At 36.5% G+C, this 20,260-nt stretch overlaps 1 protein-coding gene across 2 annotated transcripts in view; it reads right to left on the reverse strand.

The window, feature by feature from the left end:
• pth1r (parathyroid hormone 1 receptor) overlaps nucleotides 1-20,260 on the reverse strand; it is a 59,913-nt gene that overhangs the window by 15,800 nt on the left and 23,853 nt on the right. The window contains exons 2-4 of one of the 2 annotated variants that reach the window (XM_028021362.1): nucleotides 10,836-10,926; nucleotides 4,186-4,296; nucleotides 3,337-3,458 (exon numbers count right to left, since the gene is read on the reverse strand). In XM_028021362.1, the coding sequence (XP_027877163.1) occupies nucleotides 3,337-3,458; nucleotides 4,186-4,296; nucleotides 10,836-10,926 (324 nt within the window). Of the gene's footprint in view, nucleotides 1-3,336; nucleotides 3,459-4,185; nucleotides 4,297-10,823; nucleotides 10,927-20,260 lie in introns of both variants that reach the window. The other variant, XM_028021361.1, reaches the window with a different exon arrangement.

A 20,260-nucleotide genomic window follows, 5' to 3' on the forward strand; every position in this document is an offset into this window, starting at 1 on the left:
CCTGAAGACATTAAGGGGACAGCTGTACAGTGAAGTTTAGAAGCAAAAAGGAGTGAGAATCAAAGTTTAGGACACCTTAATGCTATTTGAAAAGTGCCTTTGATTTAAAGTTTTGAAGGTTGTATTTTAAATAAGTCATGCATAGAAACACAATTTATAACAAGGGTACTAAATGCATCTTCAATAAAGATACAATAGCATCTAAGTGGGAAAATGAGACTAATGGAAAAAGGTAAGAACACAGAATTTACAATAATAATGTGTTATTCATTTTTTTGCGAGTTTTATTGTGCCAAATATATGCTATTGCATATTTATTGCTCCACGTCCTCATTACAACATGAGGTCTATAATATACTTTTATGATGCATTAAAAATAGTCATTTTAGCAGCTAGTGCTAAACATTATCTCAATATTGGCCCTAATTGTGTAATTATTGCTTTTTTTCCCAAACATTAAGACAGAAATAGCTAAAAATACCCTCAAGTCAAGAACACATGAGGCCTCAAATTTTCATTGGGGGAAAAAACTGTTCAGCATGGACAAAACTAAATCTGTGGACTTACTCTGCTAAAACTCTTATACAGCAGCACTGAAAGAAGATTATTAATGACATAACAATAATATAGGTAGAATTTTAAAGATTTAGTCAATATCTCCATGGCCAAAGTAAGAGCCACAGGACTGTCAGATCTAGGTCCCAGCTACTCATATTATATTAAACTTATAGTTTTTGTCATTTAAACATATGCATTTACACTGGAATTCCAATTAAAATGATGTAATACATATTAGCATTAGCTACAACAAATTTTAGAAGATTAACAGCATGTCTAAAGCAGTACTAGGCTAATGACTCCCAAAAATTGTAATTGTAGATTGTGTTTTTCTGACACTGATCACCTGTCCTCTCAGGCATTAACTTGTTCAAGTTGCATTTGTAGCTTATTGGAAACACAGGCAGGAGAAGGTGATACAGAAGTGGAATGAACCTATATAAAATCCTGTTCCGTTGTGGTTGTGATTTCTAGCATCGAAAGGAAATGCGATCATGTGCAATCTTGGCTTCTATATTGGTGCTGTTTTTGACCAGGAAACCCCTAGAATAAGATATTTTTAATCTCAATGAAACCTCATTAAGTAAAAGTTACAAACCAAAAAGGAAATTGTTTTTAACAATCTCTGCGTATTCTGTTATATGCAACATAACGTGCGATTGAAAGAAACTGAATCTTTTGAGTGTGGACGAAAGGTGCAAACGGCTCAGAAAATCTCAGTTTTGCTAAAAGTGTGAACAGGACTTTAACACTAGAATGGCTGGAGTTAGGCCATTTGGACATATACCTATTCAGGCTAGAGATAGTCCAACTGGCCTGAGGATTTTATCTAGCAGGTGCTTTTGTTCAGTAAATATGGCCATTACCTAGGCCAAGTACCCTGGTAATGGCCTCAACGCATCTCACAGTTGCACAATTGTTCCTTAGACTTCGACTTCGACTTAGACTGACTTTGTTGTCATTTTCAATGCACAGGGTGTATACAGAACGAAATTTTGTTGCATACGGCTCAGGATAATGTTTGAGGTTCCAATGTTGTGAGTAAAATAAAATACAGTATAAAATATGAATATAAATCTAAATATAAAATATAAAGTGCAGGACTGACAGTAAAATAGAAGTTATTTAGCTCTGTACATGTGCAAGGTATAAAGTGGAGACCAGTTTTTGAGTGCAGTCCAGTTAAGAGCTCAGCAGTCTGATGGCAAGTGGGAAAAAGCTGTTTCGGAACCAGGTGGACCTGCACCGGATGCTGCAGAACCTCTTTCCAGAGGGCAGCAGGGAGAACAGTCCATGGTGGGGGTGTGAGGGGTCACTGATGATGTTTCGGCCTCAGGACACGCATCCTGCATCGATGGTTGACCTGACACTTCGCCCTTTTGCCTGAGCTGGGTGTGGAAGGTTGTTGCCGAAGCAGTTTCTCCTTGTGTGCCTTCTTCTCACTCACATGAGAGTTACCGAACTCTTTTGCAAGCTCAACCAGGAAGTCCACCCGTCTCTCCTGCACCCCAATGCATGCCTGATAAAGCACATGTGCATTCAGTGCTGCCATGTCAATCATGTTTGCCAGGTTTGCTGACCAGCTGTCACATAGTGATGGAACCTTGGTCACCCCCCGCAAGATTATGACTGAAATAAATGCCATTAGTTCTTGTGAACTAAATAGGTGAAGCAGTCACCTATTTATCCTCCACAGCACAAAAGGCTGCATGCAAATTTGCATGTGCTAAGTCTCCCAGATTTCTTTTGCTTACACTTTTTGCATGATTTTTTTGAGGTGGATCAACACAATTAATACCCTCTTAGCTTTATTTCAAAGAGAAACATTACTCATTTCTTTTAGAAAAACCTTTGCATATTTTTTGAAACAGATTGTATGTTTTGCAAACTCTATGTACATTTGGCAAAATGACCTGGATAATGCAGCACAACATCATGGATCAGCTGCAAAAGGTCACATCTCTCCAAAAACACTTTATGTATGCTTCAAAACTAAACTGAAGAGCACTACCTACAGGAGATCTGATCTCCTGCAGGTACCATAGATACCCACCCCCAACATGGACTATTCACATTCCTACATTCTGGCCTGACGGTCAACGGCCACATTTACAATTGAAGAAGAATGCTAATTTGAGCCATCAGAGTCGTCAGGGTGGACTCAGGGCCTTTTGGCCTTGTTCAGCCATTTTAGGGAGAAATCGAAAACCCAGACATTCAAGCCTGTGCAGAAACTCCATCAAACACCTGGAGGGCACCTGGAATGAGTTGCAGCCATGTCGTCTTACCAATCATTTGGGGTAAACATCAGTAAGACTTTTCTAGCCTAAAGACTGTTCTCTCTCTCTTTCTCCCGCTCAAAACCCAAGACTGGTATATATAGAGGGGATATAGCGTTTCAACACCAACTTCTTTTTGAGCAGTTTAAGTCGTATATCATATCATAAAATCAAAGAAATAAGACAATGCTGCATATTTGAGCAGGACTTTAGCTAATTAGATGCATTTTCAAAGAGCAACCACACTGCCACCCTTTCATTATCTCCAGACATTAAGCTCATAACATAATAGTTTATTAATGCTGCACATTAATGAAGAGGCATACTGTAATGTGTTACTCATTTAACAGGAATTCTAATTACATGTTTTTGTTGTGTTAAAACAAAACAATGTCTTGAGTAAGACAGTTTGGCCTGTTGGTGCATGGCTGTTGCTCATAATTAGAATTAGGGATGCTGTGCAACTTGGACATGTAAGCGGAAAAGATAAGAGTCCCACCTTTTCATGGATATAGTTGTTAATGTGGAGGAATTTTGAACATTCACTATAATTGGCCCATGTTTTGTTGACTGAGACGAGCTCCCACGTTCCATTGCTGTCACAGCGACGGTATGCCAGTCCTACATACCAGAAGGATGAGAAGAAAAAAACAAACATTAGGTTTCAATTATAGATTCAAGCTGCATAATCAACCAAGTCTCACAGGAAAAATATGTAAAACATCAGTACACTATCCTAAAAATCACAATTAAAGTGCTCCATGTTTTACAAGCAAGGATTTTGTATTATTATTTGTGTTTAGGACAGTGGATACATAACATAAAACCTGCAGAAAATCATGTACAGACATGTGAAAAACAGGACACTATGACTGCCTGTGGGTTTTTTCTAACATTGTTAGACATATGGATATCTTATATAAAATGTACCAACAGTGAAAAATGCAAGTACTATAAATGAACTATGAAAAATCATTTTCAATTATTTTTGTAAAGGGCAAAAATTCCTTTCTAATGAGGAAAATCATTCTGAAAGAAGCATACCAATTTTAAATCACTTACATTTAATTTGGTATGTTCCTGGCTTAAAATGAGCTTATGAATCTGGTAAAAGGATTTAAAGACTCAAAAAAATCTTGAATTTGTTCACATTAATTCTCATAAATGTAAAATCAGATAGAGACAGCACGAGTTTAAATCCAGAATCCCCAATGAATAATGAGCTAATTAGACTGAATTGGTGAATGGAGACCAAGTTCAATATATGAAAGGTCCAATTTACATGTAAATTAAGAAAAGGGTTTTCTATCGAGTGAAAAAAGTCACAACTCTGCAGACCAAGTCCTACCTTTGTGATTGAAGTCATGAATGTAGTCAGGACACAATGTGAACACAAGGTCTCCAGGATGTCCTTCAGGCCAACACACAATGCCATCCCACTCTGGTGAACAAAAGCCATCTGAGGACAAAAACAACATTGACTTAAAAAAAAGACCACAAAGCTCTGCTCTCTGTTATGATTACAGTATTATAACAAATATCAACTAACATACAGAAAGCAGCAGTGGTGTTCATTTTTAAGGGTTGTGTTTTCTTTTTAAAAAGTAGGCCAGTCACTCGACTTGTGTGTTTATGTAAATTAGAAGCAACCGTGTAATTTGCGGTGAGTCTGACAGTAAATAAGACCTTTTTTTTGTTGAGTCAAAGGAAAGTAGGGGTCATTCAATGGAACACACTCTCAGACTACTTCCCATTTGTTGCAACATAATCAACGTGTTCCCAGTATGTTGACAACAAGGTGCCAATTGAATCTAGTGTGTTTGTTAAGGGTTGCGCCAAGTTTCCATAAGTGCTTTATTGTTTTGAGAATCATACAAGTTTTCTATTGTATAGAAATGGTTTCAGCATGGATCTCATTTATAAACTTTTTCTGCAAAACTGGCTGCATAATAGCACTCTAAGTGGACTATTATGGATAAATTTAATTACTGTATGACATAGGTTACTTCTAGGTCTATCCATTTATCCAACTATTGAGAGATAGTCTGATAAATAGAAAGCCTGTTGATCCCAGGATGTAATAGTGGGAGTAGCATTCTTTTCTCCACAAAATCATGGCAAAATTTCCTCTCAAGGCTTGGCATTTATGTTGTCTTATTGAAAACATCTGACCACTCTGACCACTAATAAGTAGCTGTACATAAAACTTAAATGATCCCATCTTTGCAGCAGATCCATTATTTTCTCATTCCTTGAGTGAGTTGCAAAGAACCATGTGACGCTACAGCGACTTGCATTTTATTCGTTTGTCACTTAGAGCATGAAATTAAAGGGTAGACTTGGTGGAGCTGACTGAATCCTGTAGATCTTTGGTGGGAGAAAAACAGAGTTTAGTTTCAAAAATCACGCTGACCACACATCCTGGAAGTAAAAGTAGAAAAGCTGCTTTCCTTTTGCCATAGATGTTATTACCATAAAGACCACCTACTTACAGGCTTAAATTAAACACCAAAAAACACACACACAAGTGTGCAATTTCCTGTAAATTTCTTGACCACGATTTAAATATAAACGTGACTATGAAGTAGTTTGGGTATTAGTGATGTCACTGGAGGTTTTTGAAAGTTTTCTTTCCTCCCTAACCCATTTGATTCCAAGCTGCAGATGTCAAAACACATTTTGCATTTTCTCCTCATACAAACGGTCTTTTATAATGATCCCCGGTGTTGTTCTACACCCAAGACCACAAGCTTCAGGGCTGAGCTATTTTCACACTGGCAAGGTCTGGAGATTTGATCCCACATCCCTCCACTGTCCTCTCCAGGCAAACCTCAGTGCTCCCCCTCAAGGAAAACATTGTCTCAGTAATGTAATGATGACTTTTGTCTATTTAAAGAATCCAAATCAAATGAAATGCTATCAAAACATTGCAGAAAAATGATGAAAAAGATCAAATGTATATATAATATACAGTGCTTTGTGAAAGCCTTCCTTCTCTTTAAACCTTTTCAGTTATTTTCACATTGCATCCACAAACTGGAATTTCATGTGACAAAATTAAAACAAAACAGTGATAAGAAATGAAAATAAATATGGTACTCAACAATTTGTATTTACTTATTAATTTATTCTTATTAAACAACTACTATCAAATCCACATGGATACCCTTTGATCCACTGTTGCTTAGGTTGTGTGTTTGAGGTTGTCCTATTGGAAGTGGAACCACTTTGACCACGTTGTGTGAGACATTCTCTAACAAATCTTTGAGGACTTCATAAAACATCTGGATTTACATGGAGAACAGATTACACAAGTGGAATAATTAGATAACTGGAAGGCAATTGGTTGTACTCAATTTTATTAAGAGGTATGAAAGCAAAAGATTTTGACCATAGCTGTATGCCAAAGGTTTTAGATTTTCATAGCTGGAACATTTTAAAAACCATGTGCTATTTTCTTTCTGTCTCATTTCACTTTTGTTTTTCTATACAATGCCAATAAAATACATTAACGTTTGTGGTCATAAGTTGACTAAATGCAAAAAAGTTCAAATAGTATAAAACCCTTTTGCAAGACACTAAACATAAGTTGAAATGTCAGAAACTAGCAATAACCTCTATCAGGGATTAAAGATGAAAAATCCAGGCAGACACATCCTATGTGAAAGCCACAGGGAGCAGAAGGGCCACAAAGACTGGACTAGATAAGCCTCTGCACTTCATGTACCACCAACAGATTAAAGAACTGGCTGATATTAAGAAATCCTTAAAGTGGATTGGAAAAGCTGTACTAATAGCTGCGATGGCGGCAATAACCTTGGTACATAAATGTGCAGAACCCAATAACATTATTAGAGATCTCTGCTCATAGGGAAAAACCTTGGGAAGACGAGCATGGCCCTCAAGTTAGCAGTGATCTGGTAGAGAACCCTGATGTTCAAGAGAGGAACTCATTTCCAAATGTTGAGTGCTAGCACTTAGCCAGGTCATCAGAAAGCAAAAGCAATGTTTTTACAGGAATTTATCAGAAGATCTTACAAGTTTACATAACTTTGTAGTATAAAATTAGAGCAGACATTTTTCCTACTTTCCACTTTAAATAATTAGAAAATGCCAAATGTGGCTTTTAAAATTAAATGAAGCAAATTCAGAGCAAATCATAAACCATTATCTTGAGAGAAAAAAAAATCCAATCACGTACTTTAAGCAAGCATGTAGTCTGTGTTCATCCAGGCAAGCTCATCAGAGATATGTTTTACTGGTCATTAAGGAGCCCTGCGACAGACTGGCGACCTGTCCAGGGTGTACCCCGCCTCTCGCCCGGAACGTAGCTGGAGATGGGCACCAGCAACCCTCCCGACCCCATTAGGGGCAAGGGTGGCCAGAAAATGGATGGATGGATGGATGGTCATTAAGGAAACATGCGTAGTCTAATTTCTTCAGTTGTTTTGTTTTTAAACTGACATGTTCAACCTTCCAAAAGAGATCAGAAAGCAGACACATACATGCCAGATGAATCACAAACAGTGTAGAATGGCATCATCCAAGGGCTGATCTGGGATTTTCACATGCAACTCGCAGGTTTACAGAAAATGGTTCAGAAAGGAAAATATAGAGGGAAAAATGCTTTGTTGGTGTCAGAAGTCAGAGGAGAATGAGAATGCAGGTTCAACATGATAGAAACACCACAGGAGTTCAAATAACTAGTTATAACAACCAACGTACACAACATAAAAGCCCAACATGTCAAAACCTAAAGCAAATGGGCTACAGAAGCAAAAGTTCATACTCGGGTACAAGCAGGAAACTAAGAATACACAGCTCATGCAGGTCCAACAAACATTCCTAATATTACAGAAATTTTCATTTTAGCTGTACATTTCAGATACCAAGAATCTGATGGAAACTTCATTAAAATATTGTATCTACGGTTCAGGCTGTTAGTAACGGTTTACTAGCATGTGGGGCAATTTATGCTTTGAACATTTTTAGCTGCTTAGAACAAATTAAGCATTGTTCAAATGCTGCAGCCTGCCAGAGTAGTGCTGCTGACCATGTTCCTCTCTTTATGACCACAGTGTCTGCATCTTATATTGTCTGCTTCCAGCAGGATAACATATCACGTAGCTCAATCCAATATAGCACTTCCAGAATTTTATGGAACAGAAGATTTGCATCATTGATGTGCAATCGACAAATCTGCAGAAACTGTGTGATGCTGTCAAGTCAGTATTGATCAAAATCTGGTTCATTTAGAGTTTAAGCATTTTTCTTCTGTTATGGTCAGATTTGAAGTCGTTAGATTCAGAACTATTTTTTCCCAACAAAGGGGATATGGTTACAGCTTTGATATAATCTACCGGCCAGGAGTCACTGCCATGCAGTAAACTGCTTCACCTATGACACCAAGCAGTATAATGGATTGCACTTATATGTCTTTTAACCTAGATTTTCTTTTGTACTCTAATAAACACATCTATTTAGAAAGCAATGGTAAGCCAAGCCTGGTATGTAAAGATAATCCATCTAGCCAACCATGGTCTACCAGCTTATGCTTGAAGGTGTACAGAGGAGTTAGTGCCTATGTCCCTCAGTCAGAGGGTAAGAGGACGGTATATCCTGGACAAATCACTAGTCTTTCAAAGAACACAAGTCAAACACCCATTCACACACACACTAACTCCAAAGGGAAATTTAGAGAGATAAATTGAACTAATAACATGCAGGTCCTTGGACTGGGAACAAGCTTATGCCTGGTTCACATGGCAAGATTTCTCTGCTAATTTTGATCCCGATCTTCCACTTTGAACAATCTTAAAGATGCCCTAATTGTCAGAATGGCTTTAATCTTAGGCGATTATCTGTTGGAATATCTCAACATATTCCTGCTGTGTGCTAAGAGTGATCTGATCCGCTCTGAGGGACATTGGGACGGCTCTGATCTAAAATTGGGGAAAATCGACATGTTTGATCGTCTTGGCCCAATATTGCAGTGTGTGGAGTGTTCTCCTGTTGACAAACAAGAATGCAGCCTTTTGAATGTAATGTGTAACCAACGAGAAAGCGAGGTGACAGAAACACAGAGAAAATAAATAATTACCTCTTGCAAATTCTTTGGAGGAAAACTAAAAGTTTATCTGTACTTGACTGGTTAAATAAACTGACATATGCAATCTTTGTCAAGATTGTACAAAATTTAATGCTACTCAGAAGCTTGTTTTTAAAATGGTATTTTTAAGTAGTGTTATGCTGGAGGCTGATAACAGACAAACATCACTTGAAATGCCAAAATAGATTAAGAACATTGGCGTAAATATGATAAACAGATTGATCAAAAAATGTTTACATTTAACAGACCATGTGTGCATCTTTGAACACTTGGAACAAGCTCTCCAAAATTTTCTACATTACTAGTAAAGGTCAGTGCAAAACAGTTCATCAAAGGATTGTGCTCCTTTGATTAATATGATGTATTCAACATACCTATCTACAGTTCACATCAAATAATTTAAGTTAACTTTTATACACTAGTCATAGTCTACTACAAAAAATATAGATAATTGACTCCAGTTAAGCAACCAATGTGAAGCCAGCAAGAGATTTTTCTTTCTTGACAAGAAATTTTGAAAATTGATGCATTGTCATGTATTTCTTTTTTTTCATGACATAGACCAACTTTGTCTAAAATATTGGTAAATTATAATGTTGTATTTTATATGTTTACTGGCCCCACTGGGATCAGAAGTGGGTAAAATCTCATAATAATTAATGGAAGTAAACATTACTTTCATTAATTTTGAAAGTAATGTTAAAAATTAATTAACATTTTACATCAATTTCATTACATCATTAAGTTTTTTAAGAAAGAAATTATGTATTTTTTTCTAAAATAAAAAATAACATCAAAATCAACAGATGATAAAATAATAAATAATAAATTGCCTATTAAAACACATAAGACTACCACTACAGTTTATGTATAGTTTATTCTATAGGTTAGAAATGGATTTGAGGTTAACTTTTTTATTTTTTTCCCAAGTTTATGTAACTAATAAAAAACAGATTTATTGGTTTAAGACTATACATACAACAGCTCACTAAGTGTGGAGGATGCTCTAACATTCCTTGAATAAACAAAAGATGCTGTTCAGTTACTAAAGTTCTCAGTGTCAGCATGACTATTTAAATCTAATATAAGATTCATGGGGTTTTATGAAAACCATGAAATGTTGGGTAATATCCCGGAAGGAATGTGACCACAGGGGAGAGTCAACAATAGCTTTTTTTTTCAGAATGGTATGTTTTTAATTATATGTTTCATTTACAAAGAGTATCGTTTTGAGGGTCAAAGAATTTAATGCTGACTTCATTATTCTGAGGTTACAAATATAGTATTACAAATGACTTGGTTGTAAAACCCTCAGTCTTTGCTGAACAATCAGAGGAGAATAATACAGCAACCACCAATGCGGCAGATGATGGGGTCTGGTGAAAAATGTTCTTCTCTGGACGGCCATGAACACAAATACACTCGAGGATCAACTTCAATTTCAGTTTCAGGAAAGACACAGGGGGGAAAATGCAAACAAGGGGATATCATTTATAAACCATATAACTGCTGAGCAAGTTCTAAGATGACTGTTGAATGGGAACACATTGGTACATACTGGAAAATGTTGCTTAACTTATTCCAAAAATATTTGTCAGCCAAAAAATTGAAAAATGTCAACATACATACAAATGAACGTATTGTCATAAAGTGCAATAGCACAGCTAACAGTGCCTATGTAGCGTATTCATAATAGCTTGTACAACAACATAAGAAAAGAGCAACGGTTTGTATTTCATTATTGGATAGGAACATGTTAGGATCAGGAGTTATTTAAATATAGAAAATTGGACCCAAAAGCATATTGAAGTTTGACAAAATTAAGATACTCACAGAAGGATCAGAAACCCAAAAGTAAAGAGCCAGACTCTACTCACCGGGTATCTTACCCCTTGACTTGATGTTATCTTCACATTTTTTCTTAGCTTCGACCAACAGGCCAATCTGCTCCTCTCTTGTCAGCACATCATCTGCATAAACCTGCAAAAGAGAGAGAGAGAAGAGGACTTACGAAAGGAAGAACTTTAACACTAAGTACTACTGGTGTGTAAAAGACAGAGTGTCAATCAGGTGCAAAATCTTGTGGAAAATGGCTTCTACAAGAAATATAAAAATTATTTGGAAATATTAAAAAAGAAAAAAACACAAAGAAAACAGAAGACCAAAAATTTGTAGATTTAAACCATTGATATTTATATTTTACAAATTCACTAAATGTTTCTAAATAATCCATGTTGAATTACCTTAAAACACCAATTAATGTTAAAGTGAGTGAGGCATTTTATTAAACTGATAATTGCAAGAAACCTTGAAAGGGAGCAGGTGCATTTTTTTATTAGCAGTCACAGTTATTTATGTTTCTTTCATCTGCTCTTTCTTGGCTCTGCAGCAAGTCAGTCCAAATTACAACCGCCCTTGCTACAAACCAAATTAGAACCAAGAGCCTTTGAATTTAAGTGACCTAAACAGGAAGACAGAATCGCTGCTGGAGCGTTAGGCTGACTGTACGTCCTGTTAAGAAAGGATCTCTAGTAGGGATGTTTACCATTAAGCAGAAAATGTGCTATTGGAATAAGAATTATGAGTTGCCTTTCTGATAATACTGATAATATTTACTAACCCAAAAAAGTAAGACTGTGATTGTTGGAATTGTTATTTTTACAGTTTTTTCCCTACAATTTGCCCCATAAGGGGAGAAATTAAATGTCAATATACTTTACATTAACATGTGTCGACCGGATGTTTGACAGACTCCTCCGTCTCCTGAAGGTCAGATTACAGTGACCACATAGGAGGACATGTCAAAGCATCTGGGAGTCCAGCGCTGTATTTATTTCTGTCTTTGATGCCATACAGAATAAACATGAAAATGCCCTATCAGACAGACTCTTCCTCTTGGATAAACAGTATTCGCATGCTGTTTATAGCTGCAGTTTGTGTTGTGGTTGCTGTGTCCACTGTTTCTGTGTGTGCATGATGAAAGTCAAAACTGACAACATGTATTCCTAAAAGCTTTTTCACAGTTATGCATTTTGAGCTTTTGAGCTATGTAATGACGATTGACGTGGAGCCTCAGGTGCGGTTTTCCAGTCAAGGAAACATTTTTCATTCTAATGGGTTACACTGACTGACTTGCTGTTTGCTTGCGGATCACTTGTAGGCAGTGACAAATGTGACTGCTTTGTAGGCAGCAACATTCATTTCTAACAGTGCGTGACAAGAAAGGTTGAAATAAAAACATAAATATGCTCACTGGGTGCTGAAGATTAACACTAGAATGTCTGGGTTTTCGATTTCTCCCTAGAATGGCTGAACAGGGCCAAAAGGCCCTGAGTCCACCCTGACGACTCTGATGGCTCAAATTAGCATTCTTCTTCAATTGTAAATGTGGCCGTTGACCGTCAGGCCAGAATGTAGGAATGTGAATAGTCCATGTTGGGGGTGGGTATCTATGATACCTGCAGGAGATCAGATCTCCTGTAGGTAGTGCTCTTCAGTTTAGTTTTGAAGCATACATGAAGTGTTTTTGGAGAGATGTGACCTTTTGCAGCTGATCCATGATGTTGTGCTGCATTATCCAGGTCATTTTGCCAAATGTACATAGAGTTTGCAAAACATACAATCTGTTTCAAAAAATATGCAAAGGTTTTTCTAAAAGAAATGAGTAATGTTTCTCTTTGAAATAAAGCTAAGAGGGTATTAATTGTGTTGATCCACCTCAAAAAAATCATGCAAAAAGTGTAAGCAAAAGAAATCTGGGAGACTTAGCACATGCAAATTTGCATGCAGCCTTTTGTGCTGTGGAGGATAAATAGGTGACTGCTTCACCTATTTAGTTCACAAGAACTAATGGCATTTATTTCAGTCATAATCTTGCGGGGGGTGACTAAGGTTCCATCACTATGTGACAGCTGGTCAGCAAACCTGGCAAACATGATTGACATGGCAGCACTGAATGCACATGTGCTTTATCAGGCATGCATTGGGGTGCAGGAGAGACGGGTGGACTTCCTGGTTGAGCTTGCAAAAGAGTTCGGTAACTCTCATGTGAGTGAGAAGAAGGCACACAAGGAGAAACTGCTTCGGCAACAACCTTCCACACCCAGCTCAGGCAAAAGGGCGAAGTGTCAGGTCAACCATCGATGCAGGATGCGTGTCCTGAGGCCGAAACATCATCAGTGACCCCTCACACCCCCACCATGGACTGTTCTCCCTGCTGCCCTCTGGAAAGAGGTTCTGCAGCATCCGGTGCAGGTCCACCTGGTTCCGAAACAGCTTTTTCCCACTTGCCATCAGACTGCTGAGCTCTTAACTGGACTGCACTCAAAAACTGGTCTCCACTTTATACCTTGCACATGTACAGAGCTAAATAACTTCTATTTTACTGTCAGTCCTGCACTTTATATTTTATATTTAGATTTATATTCATATTTTATACTGTATTTTATTTTACTCACAACATTGGAACCTCAAACATTATCCTGAGCCGTATGCAACGAAATTTCGTTCTGTATACACCCTGTGCATTGAAAATGACAACAAAGTCAGTCTAAGTCGAAGTCGAAGTCTAAGGAACAATTGTGCAACTGTGAGATGCGTTGAGGCCATTACCAGGGTACTTGGCCTAGGTAATGGCCATATTTACTGAACAAAAGCACCTGCTAGATAAAATCCTCAGGCCAGTTGGACTATCTCTAGCCTGAATAGGTATATGTCCAAATGGCCTAACTCCAGCCATTAGGACAGATAAGAACAAATGAGTATACTTTTTAATATTTCTGTTTCGAGATTTTTTTTGTTTGGAGGGCTAAAGTAACGTTTCCACACAGAGCAATGGAAATAAGAACTTATGTGTTGCATCCAAAATCTGGGGAAATTGTTTAAAATAGTTTAGAGAAAAGTCATCCTTAAAAAGATAAAGAGAATTTATATTTAAGATATAGCTAAAATAAGAATAGGAAAAGTATTTATTTAGAAAAATGAACAAGAATATAATGTATACTGCAGATACATAAAAGTCAAATTTGTTTAAAATGGTGTAGGTTAAACTAAACACACTAAAGCCAGAGTGTCATTCAAAAGCATGATGACCAGTTAAACTGATAGAGCAACACAAAGTAGTATAGCTTAAGTAAGTAGAAGGAAAATTATTCTTAACTTTCAAAATGTTTTACAAATAAGAATAAAATATGGGGAGCATACATTAACATTCATCACTCCTGAACCAATACATTCTAAAACCATCTCTTGTTGGAATTAGAGCTGGAAGTCTTTAGGGGTCTGCCTTTACCAGCATTGATGATCTAGAGACTGAAACTGAACTTTTTGTCCATTCTTTTCTGCATAATAGGTCAAACCCATACAGGATGGTGGGCAGCTGTAAACATTAACCAGGAATAAGCTTCATGTATCTCCCCATCAACTCTGACCCTGAATTTCCCTGGTCTTGCCAAACAAAACCTCCCCACAGAACGATGCTCCCACCAACCCGTTTTGGAGTGAGAATTGTGTATCAAGGTAATCTGCAGTATTAGTTTTCCACTACATTGAGATTTGCATGTGGACCAAAATGTAAACTTTTAGTCTATTTTGACCAAAACTACTGGAAACAACTGTTTACATAATTGTCTCTAATACAAGTTTCTGGATTTCATCTTCTACATGTTTGCAGTGTTCCTCACATGGGCTATAGAAATATCTTACGGCTTTCTTTCAAGGATGTCTTTCTTCTTGCTACTGCTCCATAGAGGACAGATTTGCTGAGTGCAATTAGTAATAGCTTCCCTGTGAACTGATTTTCTCCCATCTCAGTTATGGATCTATAGAGCTCCTCCAGAGTTGCGATAGGCCTCTAGGCTTCTTGGCCAGACTATCAGTGCATACTAATAGCCATGTATTAGGAGCTTTTCAGTTGGGCCAAGACTTTTAGTTTTTGGATGGTTAATAAAATAGTGCTCCATGCACTATGTGATTGTTTTATAACCCAAGTAAGCTTTATACTTTGAAATTTTCCTAACTAGTGTGTGTGTGGTTTTTTTTTGTCTTTATTAAATCTAAGCCAGAATGACAACTTCATGGCACAATAACATTTCACTAAAAACACAAGAAATTGCTTCTATTTTATGATAGTAATATAGCTTTACACCAATGTGATTGTTTGCATCAACAGAAAAAAAACAAATCCTCCAGTCATTCCAGCATTTTCTCAGGAAACTCACAAAGAGGTTTTTAAACCATAAGCCAAGAAAAGTATGATTGAAAATTTTAGTGGTTTTTGAAACCAGAATGCTTTAAAGCCTTGTTGTTCCTTGATACCTGCAACTATTATTTTGATTCCTCGAAACAACATTATGTGCTACTTCTTCTTACTCCTGAACCCGCATTACAAATAAAATACACTGAAAGTTCCAGAATTAAAGGTGGAGAAGTTGAAGTGGTAGAATTAGAAGACACTACACTGTATGTGTAGAATATATAAAAAAGTTGGCATTGGTAAATTTCTGTTTGTATTCAGTCCTTCAGATTGCCAAAATAAATACATTAAGTACGGTGGAATCCTAAGTACATAAATTGAACATCACTCTCACCCCTCAAATCCAAATAATATCTTGATTTGGATGTAAAATAAAAGAACTCTGGAATATCTATCTATATTCTGAAAAAATAAAATCTTTGACAATTTTGAACAAGGACTGGCATAAATTGCCTTTAAAGCAAGTCTCTGAGTTTTGCAGTCTTTACATAAACTGCAAAAATACCAAGCTCTTGTGGGTTTTCTCCATACAAACCCACAATACCTCAATCCATCAATATTTTCATTGCTTTCTGTGCAGAAATAAGGATGTCCAGTCTGGGAACTGAATAAGGCTACAGAATGAAGACGTTTATGGCTTTGCATGGTAAACAACCACAGATGGAACAACATCTGACCACAGGCGAACAAGGATAGATACAACCTGTTTACTGGAATAACTATGCCAATATAGAATATTCCACTGACAGCTCCTGAGACATTACCTTAATTTTCACCTCAGCAACTTCCCAATGGTGCTTTAGGTGAAAGTTCAGTCAATAAATGACCAGCTATGGATAGTGAAATGATTCATGCAGTAAGAAGGATTTCACTATTTGTAGTAAGTATTTTGCGACTATCAGATAGAACTCTTGTTGGGAATTAAGCTGAAAATAAAATCAGAAACTGTGAACAAATGTATATTTTCTTTTTTGTAAAAACAACAAAAAAAGATATTATTTCTAATTTACCCTCAAACATGAGGAAGAAGAGTATCATTTGCTAATTCAGGAGGAGAATCCTTGGTAATAAGTATGCCCTCAGATTATTTCTGAAAACTATTCCTCCTGCGCTGGCCAGAGTCCAAACCTCTAAGGCAAACACAACTTTCACAGGGAGAAACATGAACATTCTTATTTACTGTATTTGATTCAAAACACAGCCTCTTTTTGTTGACCACTTTTGGGTCTGTGCCAGTATAAAAAACTGAAAAAATATACATCATATATCTGTGTGTTTTCCATCACCAGTCTCGAATATAAACCACAAGTTTGTTTCTCTATGCAAACTGCAGCATGACGACTTCAGCTGCAATGCTCTGCAAGAATATAAGGCAGAAATGTATTCAGGCTGCTCTGTCAGTGTCATGCCACTTAAGTTTAATAACTAATTTTAAAAAAATAAATGAAGATACTTTTGGATTTCAGTTTGCTTAGGCATTTGGTCACTTTGGGTGGTTTGTAGAATGAATGTAAAATGAATAGCTTCACTCTGCATGTGTTAATTTCAAAAGAAGTTGGGGAAAAAAAAGGATGAAAGAAGATTTTCTTTTAACTGAACACCAAAAATGAAGTCATATGGATAGGCGCCATTCAAATGCCGAGCAGTCGTTGGGTTTCTGCTACATTGCTAGCAAACCCTCATTGTGGATTGACTTTTGCTTTTCTTTTCTTCTTCTTCTTCTTTTTTTTAATAAAAAGTCCTGGTTAACCAGAGTCATTTCCTGAAATGCTGAGCAGTGAATCAGAGATTTAAATGCTTTGTGAGGTAGATTTTTGTAGAGAGCACAAAACAGAATCTTGATAAGGCAAGAAGTTAAAACAGACCACAAAAACCACACAATTCTGAAATAATTACCTACAGTCAACAGGCAACTCTTGGTTCTTCTTAATGTGGAACAAAAGGCACAGCAGACTTGAGGAACACATCATTACCCTTTCTGATTGAAAACAAGACTTTGATGTAGGTCAGTTTTCTTAAATCCTATTTTAAGAAGGTTTTTATACAGTTTTTATACATGATGGCCCTACTATTAAATGACTTACAGTAGCTATCAGAATATAGCTGCATTTGAACACATTTGGGACACATTTTTTGTTGTGTGCATAATGGAGGTTTTGTACATGCACAAAGTCATCTCAACGCTCAATCAATAGTGACAAAAAGGTTACTTCTTAATATCCCACAGGATGCTGCAAAGAGCAACTAGATTCTGTAGCAAGAATTTCCTCCAATGTGAAGGCATCCATCCATCCATCCATCCATCCATCCATCCATCCATCCATCCATCCATCCATCTATTCAACATAAGATCAAGCATAAACATAGATATTAATCTCACCTCTAACATTTTCTATTCTTTCTAGCTAATCCCAATGGTAAGTAAACAGACTGATCTTTCTTAACTAAAGAGATCAGAGCAGAGTTTACATTACTATCGGCAAGGATGACTGTCCATCTATTATGCTATTCTATCACTACTCATGAACAAGTAATGGATATACTTGAACTCCTCTACTAGAGATTCCACTCTGACCCAGAGGGAGCAATTGTAATGTGGCTCAAGGTTGGTGAAGGCACCCTAAAGAATCAGTAGGTTCACTTAACTATATAAATGACAGTAATTCTAAAATAATAACTTTGTTTCAAAATGTTAAAGACAAGGCTTTTCTTTTTTTCTGAATGGCGGTGTTTACGGGAGAAATATTGCAGTGAATTTCTAATGTCTGGTTTTCATTTCAAGACAAACTTCACTCTGTAATCAAGCAATTCATGAATTATCTTGGTATGTAATGATTACTAAGACACAAAGAATGAACACACACATTGCTATACTGCATTATTTTCTTGTTCTGAAAGCTTAAAATCGTAGATCACAACAGTGTGACTAGAAACACAACTCATATTAATGTCTATATTTAAAAAAAAAGCTTTCTAATAAGAACCCTCTCTGTTCACTGATTGTTCAGTGGGGATAAGTTATTAAGGAAAACTTAGCTATAAAGTTGAAACTTTATTTTCCAGATCACACCTCATCACATGGATGATAAATAATGCTCTAATAATATTTACTCTGGTTGCCATGAAGAGCTTCTTTTATGCAAATACAGCTGAATGTTTGTCTTATGTACTTATTTTGGTCATCTGCCATTCTTTACACCATAGGCTAACATTCACTTCCTTGTTGTTGGCATGCATTCAAAGTCCTGTCCCACTGGGTATTGGACTTTCCACCTAGAACTATGTTTTATTTTTTCTTCAGAAAATTGTTGGGACTAGTAAATTACAACTGTGCTGAAACTACTTTTTACCCGTCTGTCCACTATCTGGAAAAAACATGAATATGTTACTTCTGACATATTGTACCACATGAATGTTTTAGCGGATGAGGTCCCTGGATATTCTAAACTCTATGAGTCAGTGCCACTCCTCTTCAACTGTGCAATTTACATTTGATGATAAAAACCACAAACCACAAGACTGGTTGTCCTTTGGAAATGCCTCCAAACCACATTCTGACTTGAAGCAGCATTTAGCTCCTAATTATACCCTGCTTTGGTCGTAAGCCTAAAGAACAGCACTTTTGTCCCAGATGGAAACATTGTGTGCGTGTGTGTGCATGTGTTTGCGCGTACTTGTATATGCGACTTATAGAGGTCCACTTTCACAATATTTACCAACAAAGGGAGGTCATCTGTGGAAAGTAAATGATGTTTTCCCAATCCTTACTTTTTTTTTTTTTTTGCACTTCTACTGGGCTCTATCAGTTGGACTTAAAGGTATGGTGTGAATTAAGTTTTGGTTAGGATTAGGAATAGACTAGTAATGATTAGGGTTGGGGAAAATGCTTGGGTTAGGCATAAATACAATTGCTAAAATGAATGAAAGTCAATACAAGTGGAAATCAGTTTGTATAGAAGTACAAGGATGTATGCGCGCATGTGAGTGTGTGTGTTTAAACAGACAAAGCACATAGCTTTGACTGCAATGTTCCCTAAAATTATAAGAGGATAATTTTTGCATTATGTAAGCAAAAAAGCAGAAGATCGAATGCAACATTTCAATTTTCATCAAAAGCTTAAAACTACAACATATTATGTAACAATTAATGCTTTGGACATTTTAAAAAAGATTAATGACTATACCAAGACAACTAAAAATACAGATGATATTTAGAGATTAGGTGGTTCCAATGTTAGGACCAGGAGTTTCAATAAATGCCAGTACTTATGTGAAATACAGTGCCTTGCAAAAGTACTCACACCCCTTGAGTTTTTATCACATCACAACCAAAAACTTTAATGTCTTTTACTTGAATTTTACATTTTAGTTGAAAGGATACGTGTTTTTGAATTTCTTAACCAATGAATACCGGAAAAATGTGGCATGCCTTGGTATTTAGTCCTCCATTACTCTCATAACTGTAAATAAAGTCAACACCACTTCAGAACTCACCTAATTAGTAAATAGATTCGATCTGTCTGCAATTTATTCTTAGTATAAACAGTTATTCAATGAATGTTTCAAAGATTTGATAGAGAGAATTAGTGAACAAACATCATAAAGGCCAAGAAACACAACACACTGGTCAGAGATACAGCTGTGGAGAAAACAAAAGCTTATAAAGCAGCATTGCCAAACTTTAAACATCCGATTAGCTCGGAGAATCCCTAACCTATGAACATCATTGAATCTGTTTCCTAATTCAAAAATAGAAAATTATGGGACAAGTGCAAACTAGAGCTGGACTGCATGTCAAATCACAATCGTTGTTCTAATATCAATTTTGTAATGCAATATCAGAATTCAAAAATAGTATGGTAAGATATTACCAAATACTACTAAGTGCCTACAGTCCCTTGCAGGTAAATTACTTATGTCAATAACATTATTTGCATTATTAATAGACTTTCACTGACTTAAAGACCATTTTGTATTGGTCAAGATGCCAATCTTCAACAAGATTGATGAGAAAAATATGATGAGGCAAAAGAAACAAGACAATAAGAAAATTTAGTATTA

This window comes from Xiphophorus couchianus, chromosome 6 (genome assembly GCF_001444195.1).
Source record: "Xiphophorus couchianus chromosome 6, X_couchianus-1.0, whole genome shotgun sequence".
In the NCBI taxonomy this organism is placed as follows: domain Eukaryota; kingdom Metazoa; phylum Chordata; class Actinopteri; order Cyprinodontiformes; family Poeciliidae; genus Xiphophorus; species Xiphophorus couchianus.